Source organism: Chiloscyllium plagiosum, unplaced genomic scaffold (assembly GCF_037043375.1).
Source record: "Chiloscyllium plagiosum isolate Xiang-an unplaced genomic scaffold, Cpla_swu_hap1 HiC_scaffold_8, whole genome shotgun sequence".
Taxonomy (NCBI): domain Eukaryota; kingdom Metazoa; phylum Chordata; class Chondrichthyes; order Orectolobiformes; family Hemiscylliidae; genus Chiloscyllium; species Chiloscyllium plagiosum.
Genome location: NW_028270146.1, coordinates 89,224,627 through 89,236,699, shown reverse-complemented (window position 1 = coordinate 89,236,699; position 12,073 = coordinate 89,224,627). Strand labels below are relative to the sequence as shown.

General features: G+C 40.4%; 1 protein-coding gene across 10 annotated transcripts in view; it reads right to left on the bottom strand.

Moving 5' to 3' along the window:
* Window positions 1–12,073, bottom strand: part of sipa1l1 (signal-induced proliferation-associated 1 like 1) — a 415,651-nt gene that overhangs the window by 94,178 nt on the left and 309,400 nt on the right. For all 10 annotated transcript variants that reach the window (XM_087990088.1, XM_043698149.2, XM_043698153.2 and 7 more), the window contains 2 exons: window positions 9,186–9,343; window positions 7,693–8,266 (listed from right to left, as the gene is read on the bottom strand). In XM_087990088.1, coding sequence (XP_087846214.1) covers window positions 7,693–8,266; window positions 9,186–9,343 — 732 coding nt within the window. The remainder of the gene's footprint in view (window positions 1–7,692; window positions 8,267–9,185; window positions 9,344–12,073) is intronic.

The following is a 12,073-nucleotide window of genomic DNA, read 5'->3' as shown; positions in this document are numbered from 1 at the left end:
GACAGTCTGTTCCTTATGCTCCAGCTCCTTAGCACCACATCTAATCAATGGCACAAAGTGCCATTCCTTCTCAATAATAAGGTTGAATGACACATTAACACAAAAATTTTGAAACTCAAGTGAGAACTACAGTGCTTCTTCAGAGCAATCCACACAATGGAAGAATTTCTTGAGGACAATAATGCTGTGCTCTATTATGTTCTTGGTTATACCACTGAGCCCATACAAAATAGGTTTTACGATTCATTGCCTGTGGTTGCATAGTAATTCACATTGATAAAATGAAGTTCATGATAAAGGCAGGGCTAACATAAGCCACGTAGAAAAATATGTGGATATGAGTTTGCTCGCTGAGGTTGTAAGTTCATTTTCAGCCGTTTCGTCACCAGTGAGCCTCTGGTGGGCCAACCAGAACTCTATCAACAAACACATTGACGTAGACCCCATTTACCGCCCTCTGAGAAAAAGCACAGAAAATGATATCACTGCAAGAAATGGCATCACGACAGGAAATGACAGCACCAACCCGTGGAAATCTAAACAAGTAAGTAGAAAACGGGTCACTAACACAAGTACTTCACCGGAAGCTCAATGTTACCTAATATGATGACAAAATGTCTGAAAGCGAACCTCCAGCTCAGCGAGCAAACTTACATCCAAAACCTCAAACTGAGCTACAAATCTTCTCAAAACTTGCTATAAAAATATGTATACAGCCAATGGTAGCATAGAGTACAGTACTACAGTATGGAAACAGGCCCTTCAGCCCAACTCTTCCATGCCGAACAGGTTTCCTAAATTGAACTATTTGCCTGCATTCGGCCATATCTCTCTAAATCCTTCCTCTTCATGTACCTGTCCAAATGTCTTTTGGATGCTGTAATTGTACCCATATCTACCACTTCCTCTGGCAGCTAATTCCAAATACACGGCAGCCTCTGCGTGAAAACGTTTCTCCTCACTCCTCTCTCACTTTAAATTTATACCCTCTGGTTTTGGACTCACTCACTCTTGGGAAAAGACTTTGCTATTCATTTTATCCATGCCCCTCATGATTTTATAAACTTCTATAAGGTTACCCCTCAGTCTCCTATGTGTCAGGAGTGAAAAGTGGCCAGCCTGTCCAGCCATTCCTTACAAGTCAAACCTTCCAGTCTTGGTAACATCTTATGAAATCTTTTTTTGCATTCCTTCCGGTTTAATAACATCCTTCCTGTAGCAGGGCAACCAGAATTGTACACAGTACTTCAACTGTCACTTACCAAAGTTTTGTACGGCCGTAAGATGTCTCAACTCCTGTACTTAATGTTTTAACCGGTGAAGGAAGCATGCCAAATGTTCTCTTTACTACCCTGTTCACTAAATAGGAGGAAAACAACAACAAACTGCCATTCCTAGATGTCACAGTAGAGCAAACAGCCAATGGGGAATTTCAAACCAGCGTCAACAGGAAAACAACACATACGGACCAAATATTGAACTACAGAAGACACAATCATCCCAACATCCACAAACGAAGCTGCATCAAAACATTATTCCAACGAGCCACCACACACTGCAGCACAGAGGAATTACGCAGAGCGGAGGAAAATCACCTATACCGTGTATTCAAAAAGAATGGGTACCCAATGAACACAGTCCACTGATTTCTCAGCAACAAACCCAAACAAGCAGACAAAATGCGTACAGAAACCCTAGCCACTCTCCCCTACATCAAAGACCTCTCAGAAATGACTGCCAGACGACTCAGACCCCTTGGCATCATGGTAGCCCACAAACCCACCAACACTCAAACAGCAGCTAATGAACTTGAAAGACCCTATACAGACAACAAGCAAAACTAATGTTATTTCCAAACTACCTTGCAAGGACTGTAACAAACACTACATTGGACAAACAAGCAGAAAACTAGCCACCAGGATACATGATCAACTACTAGCCACAAAAGGACACCACAGCCATCCTCAGACAAGCCAAACACACACAAGAATTCCTAGAAACATGGCATTCCAACCAGAACTCTAGTTGATTTAGACCCCATCTACCACCCCCTGAGAAAAAGAACAGGAAATGACATCACAAGAAATGACATCACCAACCCAAAGAAACCCAGACATATAAATAGAAAGCAGAAATCAGCAGTGCTTTGCCCGGAGGCCCACCGAAAATGTTACCTAGTAGGGTGATGAAATGTCTGGAAATGAACCTTCCAGCTCAACGAGCAAACCTACATCCAGAACCTCAACCTGAGCTACAAATCTTCTCAAAACTCACCTCGCATTCAGCTGAATTAAACTCCATCTGCCATTCCTCAGCCCACTGGCCCAATTGATCAAGATCCTGTTGTACTTTTAGATAACCTCCTTCACTGTCCACTATACCACCAATTTTGGTCTCACCTACAAACTCACTAACCATACTTCCTATATTCTCAAACATCCTCATTCATTCTGCTTACCTTTGGTAAGCAGGAAGGAGATGAGTCTCTCTTTTTCTATTCTGAGCTCTTTAAGGACCTCACTTAGGAAGCAATCCACTGTCATCTGTGTTGTTTCTTAGACATCCAGTCATGTCTGGAATGAGTCAGTCACCTCAACAGCCACAGAAAGCACTGTCTGGTCTTAGTCCTGTTTTGAGTTTGCAATGTGGCACAGTAGTGGCAGTCAATGATAATCTGTGAAGTTAGGAGAATTGCCTAAAGACCCTTGACAGATATATTCTCCTGCAGAGTGCACTTCTGCTCTTCTTCCCTCTTGTTATATCTTCTCCCACTTCCCATGGCCTTGGTTCATTCTTCTTGTCATTATTCAGTTAAGAAAAAAGGCTTAAGAGAAAAAATGGCACCAATCTCTAAATTCAATTGATTTCAGCATTTGCTTTCAATTTAGAAACAAGTATTTAAGAACCAGCCAGACCATTCCCTGTTGACACCAAACTTTAAGCAATAGCAAAGGTAAAAACAACGACTGCAGATGCGGAAACCAGATTCTGGAGTAGAGTGGTGCTGGAAAAGCAGTTCAGGCAGCATCCGAGGAGCAGGAAAATCAATGTTTCGGGCAAAAACACTTCATCAGGAATGCTCTTTAAGCAATAACAGCAAAACTCTAAAAATTAGTCTAATTTGTCCTAGCTCTTTCTGGTTTAATAACATCCTTCCTATAGCAGGGCGACCAGAATTGTATACAGTACTCCAACTGTAGCTTTACCACCATTTTGTGCAGCCGTAACATGATGTCCCAACTACAGTACTCAATGCTCGAATCGATGAATAGAAAGATCGTCTGGCAGCTAAATAGCAAGTAGCATAATCCCTTTTAGAAGTGGCAGTGAGATCCTCTTTAAGTCTTTTTAGGAGATAGTTTGCTTTGCAAATTTACAACTAGAGTGTACCATTCAAAAATGGCAACAGTGAAGTTGCGATCATCTAGTATACATGCTATAGGTAGTTATCAGATGCACAGGTGTAGGCACAAATTTCTTTTTCACTACAACACTTCCTTTCAGAAGCATGCACTGCAAAATAGACACCAGTTTGAAATATTAGAAGGTCACTTTATTTCAATAAGAGCTCATCACAACCCAACTTCCCAACCATTACATTGAGACACTGAGTGCAGGTTATCATGAAGGTTAAAAATGAAGATGATGAAAATTAAAATGGAAGCACTTAAATGATGCCAAGGTGTGGGTTACAAAGGTAAATTAAAAAGACAACATGTACCCAGAGACAACATGTACCCAGAGACAACATGTACCCATGTACCCATGGACAGAAAGGGTTAAGACAATATGTTGAGAATGATCCAGATTTCAGCAATCAGTATAGAACAAGACAATTTAAACAAAAACTAAATTTTGTATGAATGAAGAAAAACGATGATAGAAACATTGCTAATAAAATCAGAAGGGTTTGCGAAAGAGATTTATCTGTTGCAAGCTGTGAGTAAGAGAAGATTCACCTATTTAACAATGGATATTTTATTACATTATTTCTGGGAAGGCTTCTGAAGACAGTTTTCAAGTTCTGACAGAATTGGACTTTGGACTTTGAAAGAAGGGAAGTTTCTTGAAAATGAAAGAAGGGAAGTTTCTTGAAGACAACTTTGTGAATAGAGGAGATACGCAGCAGGTCAGGCAGCATCCAAGGAGCAGGAGAGTCGACGTTTCGGGCATGAGCCCTTCTTCAGGCTGCGCTTTTTCAGCAACACATTTTCAGCTCTGATCTCTAGCATCTGCAGTCCTCACTTTCTCCTCCGCATAGAGAAAACATGCAGCTTCGCAGGTGTTGTAAAGATTTCAAAGTAAGAGGACATGAGGGGCAATATTTTTGCAAGGAGTTCCTGTGTGGAATGAGCTGCCAGAGGAAGTGGTAGACACAGGCACAGTTATAACATTTAAAAGACATTTGGATAAGTACATGAATTGGAAAGATTTGGATGGATATGGGTCAGGCAGGTGGGACTAGTTTAGTTTGGGAACATGGTTGGCATGGACTGTTAGACTGACGAATCAGTTTCTATGCTCTATGACTCTATAACGAATTGTCTTGTGTGCTGTAATAGTTAAAACACAGACACATCCTTGCAGTACAGAGCTACTAGCCTTACTTCAAACTAAGATACTTCTTTTTAAACATAAATTGCATATACATTATTGAAATATTCAGCTTCTCAATAACTTTGAGCTGAGATTATTCTCATAACCAGGGGCAGTATAGTTCTACAATAAGTTTGTACTGAAGAATAATTACATTAAATTAAGCAAGTAGGTTTTACTGCATTTCTCAGTTTAACCATGGAAATCAGTCTCGGATTAATACTAAAAATCTTAGAACTTTCATGTACAGTTAACATAGATGATCAAAAGAGGAGTAACATAGCAACTATTTATAAATGAAGTCTGTTATAACTCTCTCAGGAATATGTGAAACCTCAGATTATTGTAAATGTACAATTTGCAAGTTGTTTATATTGTCTTACTCGCTGTACTGCTAATACAAATGGGAATTATGGCAGGCATTGAGGTTTCAAAGATGTTTGCTTGTTCATTTTCCCCCTCCATTGGTTAAAAATGAAGAATTAAAACTTGCCTATTTGTTGTACTTAAGATTTCTGATTTATTATGTCCTGTATTTAATCAGAAAAGGTACATTCTAAGCATCTCACAATAAAACTTGTCTCAATGTTTTCAGGCTTGTCTTTTTGAAATGTTTTGTTACAAGGTACCTGAAGGGATCTTGATGAAATAGGTCAATAGGCTGAGAAATGGAAGGTGGAGATCAATCTGATAAGTGCGAGGTATTGCATTTTGGTACAATGAACAAGAATAGTGTCAAGAGTGTAGTGCTGGAAAAGCACAGCAAGTCAGGCAACATCCGAGGAACAGGAGAATTGACGTTTTGGGCATAAGCCCTTCATCAGGAATGATGAAGGGCTTATGCCCGAAAGGTTGATTCTCCTGCTCTTTCGATGCTGCCTGATCTGCTGTACTTTCCCAGCACTACATCCTCGACTCTGATCTCCAGCATGTGCAGTCCTCACTTTCTCCTAACAAACCAGGATAAGTCTAATACAATTTATGATAGTGCATTGGGTAGTGTTGTTAAACAGAGGGACTTGGAGTGCAGATACGTAGTTCTTTTAAGTTTGTCACATATAAACAAGCTGGTTTAAAAAGAAATCTGATATGCTTGCCTTCATTGCTCAGTCCTTTGCATACAGAAGTTGGAAAGTCATGGAGGTTATACCAGACATTGGCGCGGCTCTTCTGGAACACTGTGTTCAGTTCTGGTCACCCAGTTATAGGAAGGATATTATTAATCTGGAGATGGTTCAGAAGAGATTTACCAGAATGTTCCTGGGTATGGAAGGTTTGAGTTATAAAGGAAGGTTGGATAGGCTGGGACTTTTTTCACTGGAGCATAGGAGGTTGAGAGGCGACGTTATAGAAATTTATAAAATAATGAGAGGTGTCAATCGAGTTAATGGTAGTTGTTTTTTTCCCTACAATGGGGAATTTTAAGACTAGGGGACACATTTTTAAGGTGAGAGGAGAGAGATTTTAAAAAGACATGAGGGGCAAATTTTTCGTATGGGGTGGTTCACACATAGAATGAACTTCCTGAGGAAGTGGTGGATGTGGGTACAGTTACATTGAGAAGACAGTTGGATAAGTTCATGAATAGGAATTTATGGGATATGGGTCAGGAGCAGGCAGGAAGGACTAGTTTCGTTTGGGATTATGTTTGATATAGACAGATGGACCGAAAGGCCTGTTTCCGTGCTGTAAGACTCTATGACTATTAAACCAGCCCATCAATCTATACGGCAGCAGTAATGACATCATAACGTTTAATACTTTATCATTCATTAATCAATACTGTCTGGCCTGACTGATGTCTGTCACAACACCCCCCAATTGAGTCAGCATTATAATCGGCAACGGAATTTTATTTTCATGGGCGGGGGGATGATTTCAAAGCCCATCAACTGAAGTTTTCAAAAATCCAAACCTAACTAAACCAAATATTTTCAATGAAAAAGTGAATTCCTCAATAGTTCAAGGTGAAACTAAGAATAGCAGACAAAGACCTATGAGAAAAATACTTCGATGTTCTATTGGATACAGAAGCTCAAGCTCTCTACAGATTAAGACCACCAAAAGTAGTAAACAAAATGAAGATATTTTCTATAATCAATCTGCTCATAAATGTTGTTATACACTGCTGGAACAAGTGGGACTCAAACCCTGGCCTCCCAGCTCAGAGATAGGACTTTGACTATTTTGCAACAAGAATGGATTTATGAAAACAATCAACAGGTTTGTTGAACTTAATTAGCCTGGGCAAAGTTGCCAACTCTTCACTGGTTGTAAAAATCTAGTTAAATGGCATTAAACAGTCTTTACCTAGCAGATTTCAATACAAACCAACCTAAAATTTAGGTTAAAAGTACACTGCTAGGATGAGTTTTAACTATTCAAGCATGTTACAGCTAAAATGAGACCACCAGTATTTACATTACTTATTATGCAAAAATGGACCTTCCCTTAGCAGCAGCACTTCCAATATCCAAATGCAAAAATGCATCAAGAAAGACAAAAACATCAAAAGGGAAAGATCTTCAGCACCGGCAAAATTAAAGAACTAATGAAGCTTATGTCCAATGCCCATGAACCAACTTACAGAAGGATCTCTTACAATTTACAAAATGCTAACTAACTTCCCTCCCTGCTCATGGATCCCCCTCCAAACCTCATTGCTTACTCCTAAACAGCCCAGTTCATTGTTTTAGCTGAAAGAGTGTTGCTGGAAAAGCGCAGCAGGTCAGGCAGCATCCAAGGAACAGGAGAATCGACGTTTCGGGCATAAGCCCAAGAGACTTCAGCAGAAGAGGTAAGTGAGGAGCAAAAAACTTCAGCAGGAGAGGTAAGTGAGGAGCTTTGCGTGGGGGTGAGAAGAGCAGGAAGCATGGAGTGTGCGTTTGGGAATGAGCATGTCAGCCAACAAATGAAACAGTAGTTTATTTATTTTAAAAAAAAAAAGAGTATGCACAGTTAAATGAGCCACATTGAAAAATGAAAGTTAAAGCAACACTACTCAGTCAATTCCCTAATCTAAAAACTATACTCGAAGATATATTAACAAACATGTTTTAAACAGGTGAGATCTATAATAGCAAGATGATGACTTACCTCAAGTCTTTTGACTATTTCCTTAACTTCTTCAACGTTATTAAATGTCCTGACAAAAATGCATTCGCCCCGTTCATAGAAGATTTTAACAGTTGTTAGATTTGAAGTCCATCCTATAACATCTCTGCAGGAGCAATTGAATACTACCTGCTTAGAACTCTCTTCAATAAGGACCACAAACTCATTGGAGATACCCAACAAACAGTCAATTTCAGCAGCACAGCTATAGTCTTCTGCACGCACACTCCACACAATTGTTCCCAGACTATACATCTCAGCATTGGCATAAGGTCTTGATTTCTCTTTCTTTTTTGTTGCTAATGAAATAAAAGGAAACTTTCCAGAAGGATCAATTGGTGTGTTAGTGACACTATTCTCTGCTAGATCTTTTAAGTACTCCTGTCGTGTCCTTGTTGCCATGGCCCGGAATTTTTCTGACTTATGAGCAGCGTTCTCTGCATTGATCACCTTGGCAAGTAAAAAGTCCCGGAAGACAGATGACTTGGGGAAAGTGACATCTTTTGGAATTGGTGGGCCAAATGCAGGCACATCTTTTGACCGCGCCACAGCGACACTGCAAAAATAAAACCATGACATTATGCAAATCCAAAAAAGTGTAAATTGAGCTTTGCACACTCAACTTTTTTCTTGCTGTAAATGCTAACACTCTTTCCATTTATCCTAATTTCGGAATAAAGTTGTTTGAGTATGCAATTTCCCAAACTTGGGATATAGCAGTCTCTAATATTGACTGTAAACTGCACTAATTGATAGTGGAAAATATTAGTCATCATATTGTTGTATTGTACATAAGGATCAGAGATCACATTGGATATTTAAAAATTCCCATATTTTAATCCATATTAGCAATTTTCCATCAAGACAGAATGCAAAGAACCACAGAATGTGGATCCTCCTCACCTCTGAGAGGCTTCCAGTCTCAGTTGTAATTTCAATCAGTGCCAGAATCTGAGCAATAACCAAAACCTCAAACTGGCAATGGTATGGACTGGAAAGTGAATTACTCATCCTGAAGTAATATCCTGGAAAGAAATTACAGGCTAAATCTTCACCTGCCTAAAAACAGATGACCTGAGGTTATCTTTGCAAGCTTAACCCTGGTCAGTTAAATTTCTTACGTCTCAGGGAACCTGCCCAGATGAAGTGAATCAACCAACAGGTTGGTGGAGATTTTAAAAACTTTACTCCTAACTGTACCAATCTCTCTCCATATCCATAATCTTACTATTCCTACAACCACTGGGTTTATACATTAAACTCCACCCCCTCCTATCAATAGGATTGGACATTAGGGTGAAACTAAGGCATTAAGGAATGTCAAACTTTTGAATCCATGGCTGTAACAGACCATGCAGAAGCATTCAACAAGCCACTAGACACAGCAGTACCTGTTATTCTTTTAAGAAAACAAGGCCTATATTCCTTTCCTAGCACAAAAACATATACATTAATAACATTTGCAGTTTACTCACCTGTAACAGACATTTTCAGTACATGGGTTGTGCACCCTCACTATGACAAACACATGTTGAAAATGGGAACGAATGTTCTTTGGAGTGAATGGCAGGGCTCCAGGTTCTTGTAGTACGATAGTCACTATATCATTCCCAATGTGTCGTTTCCTAAGAAGCTGAAATCAAAAAGTGAAACTTAACCTTCAGGCTGCCTTTAAAGAATGAAGTAATTTATAAATTCACAGCAATTATTCTATCTGGGAAAATGGGACTGTAAATAGCAATATATATGTTAATGTTGTTGCTTCTCTGAGATCCACTGCATTTATGAATGAAGATAAAGTCAAACAAAACTATCCATGATATGGAGATGCCAGTGTTGGACAGGGGTGTACAAGGTTAAAAATCACACAACACTAGCTTATAGTCCAACAGGTTCAATTGGAAGCACTAGCTTTCCGAGCGATGCTCCATCAGGTGGTTGTTGTTTCTCAGTAACAAGCACTAAGTCTGACAAGAGGAAAAAATGCACATTTGTACACTAGGTTATACCGGTCTGAGGATGAGTAGAATGGCTCATATTTAACATGATTTATCACTGTCAAACAAATAGTAGCAAGAAAAATGAATTTCTCAAAAACTTGGAGTACACAGTATAAAATATTAAGGACATTATTAACCCCTCAAAGCACAGTTGGTAACTGCAATGTTTGGTGTTGAATGAAAATACAGTGCATGTAAATGCAGATGGAAAGAGCATTGCACAATTCCACTATTTCTGGAAGCATTTTGGGATTTAGTATTTGACATATTCTAAGTGTACAATTCTTAGGATGAACTAGTGACTTTGGACACATGTTTTCTATCACTGGGGTTTTCATTACATCAAACACAATGTTTGTATTGAGAAGGCGGCAGGAGCACTTCTAGATCTTAACCATGTACTGCTTTACTGGCTGTCATGTGAAGCAATTACAAAAAGATGATGTTAAATTAATGAAAGGTGGCATACTTAGTGTCATTAAAGATTGCAGATGAGCGTCAATTCAGGGTGTCTGCAGAGGGGGAATGTCGATTGAGGGTCCAGTAGAGGGAGGGATGCCGATTGGGGCGTCAGTGAAGGGGCGGGGTGTCGATTGAGGGTGTTGTCAGAGAGGGGATGTAAATTGAGGGCGTTGGCTGAGGGAGGGTGTGAATTGAGGGTGTGGCAAAGAGAGGATGTGAATTGAGGGGTATACTGGCCTCAGCTCCACCCTCACCCCAGGCTCAATACTTACAGGGGAACTCCCCCAATTCCAGCTGCATACATAACAGCCACTCAGGATCTCCCACGCACTTACATTCGGACTCCCAATCGTTGGCAGCCATGCACCGCAGAGTGCGTATGCCCTTGCCAGAAGTACAACTCCCATTAAGACCTGTGGGCCAAGCCCCTGTAAGACGCCAAGTTACCGGCCCACACCGTACAAACATAGGACTCGAAAGGCAGCATGGGGAATGCAGCCCATCCTGTGTGTGCTGGAAGAAGTGAGATCAGGAAAGTTGTGTGGAGAGAGAAACAATTCAGAACCGAGAGGGGCTTGAAAAAATGTTTTTTATATTGTAGATAGAAGGGGAATGAGAGTCAGGGGAGCAGATGGTAAGAGTCCCTGGAGTGTAAACTATCGATTAATAGATTTAAGGTGAGAGGGGAACGGTGTAAAAGGGAGCTGAGAGTTAACGTTTTTCACCCACAAGGTGGTGTGTATGGAATGAGCTGTTACAGGAAATGATGGAGGGTGGTATAATTACAACACTTAAAAAGCACATGGATGTGAATATGAATAGGAAGGCTTTAGATGTGATCTGGGCCAAATGCTGGTAAATGCGACTAGATCAGATAGGGATGTCTAGTTGGTGCTGACCAGTTGGACCAAAGAATATGCTTCCACGCTGTATGACTCTGTCAAGCTTGTTGGGCCAACGTCCGGCCTTAGCACTGAACAGATGAACAGCCCCACTGTCAGATATGTGCACTGCCAACATAGATAATAGAACAAGATGGCTTCTCAAGACAGAAGTTCCTTCTGAACAATTATCAAAATATTAAAACACAAAAGTGATCCTAGCTGCCCACCATTTTTTGGATTGGATGCGTCTACACGTGTCAAATTACGAGAGACCTTTTAATCAGCTTAAATGGTTACTCGCCTCTTGCAGGTGCATTAGCATTGCCTGACCATTGGAGTATTCTGATAAACTAGCACAACTGGTAATGGGAAAAAGACAGCTACCATGCTTCAGTATTTGAAAGATTTTTTGGGCTCTCATGTTATAGGCCAACAGATTTGATTGCTATGATTAGTCAAGAACTCTAGATTTTTTTGTTTCCTCGTGAGACTAATAATCTAGTTGGAGGCAAACTAAACAAATCTAAATCTGTTCTTATTTAATATCTTATGTCCTCCCGTGTGCGATTGTCCAGTCATAAAAGCTTTCTTTAAAAGGTACAATGTAAAATCATCCATACTTTCCAGTCGGATGTCAACTTGGTTACACAAGTGAGGTCTCTATCTCTGGCAACTGACTCAACACGGATGTCTATTTCACACCCACTGACTCCCACAGATACCTTGACTACACTTCTTCCCACCTCCTCACCACACAATAAAAGTGCAATCCCTTATTCCCAATTCCTCCGCTTCTGCCATACCAGCTCCAAGGAGGAGCAATTCCACTCCCAGACATTCCAGATGGCCTCTTTCAAGGATGGCAACTTGCCCACTCACAGGATCAACCACACTCTCCGGCGGATCCTCCATTCCTGCATCTCCACCATTGAAGCCCACCCCTCCAACCGCAACAAGGATAGACCCCCCCCACCCCACTGATCTCCAGATACAGCGCATTATCCTCCACTGTTTCCG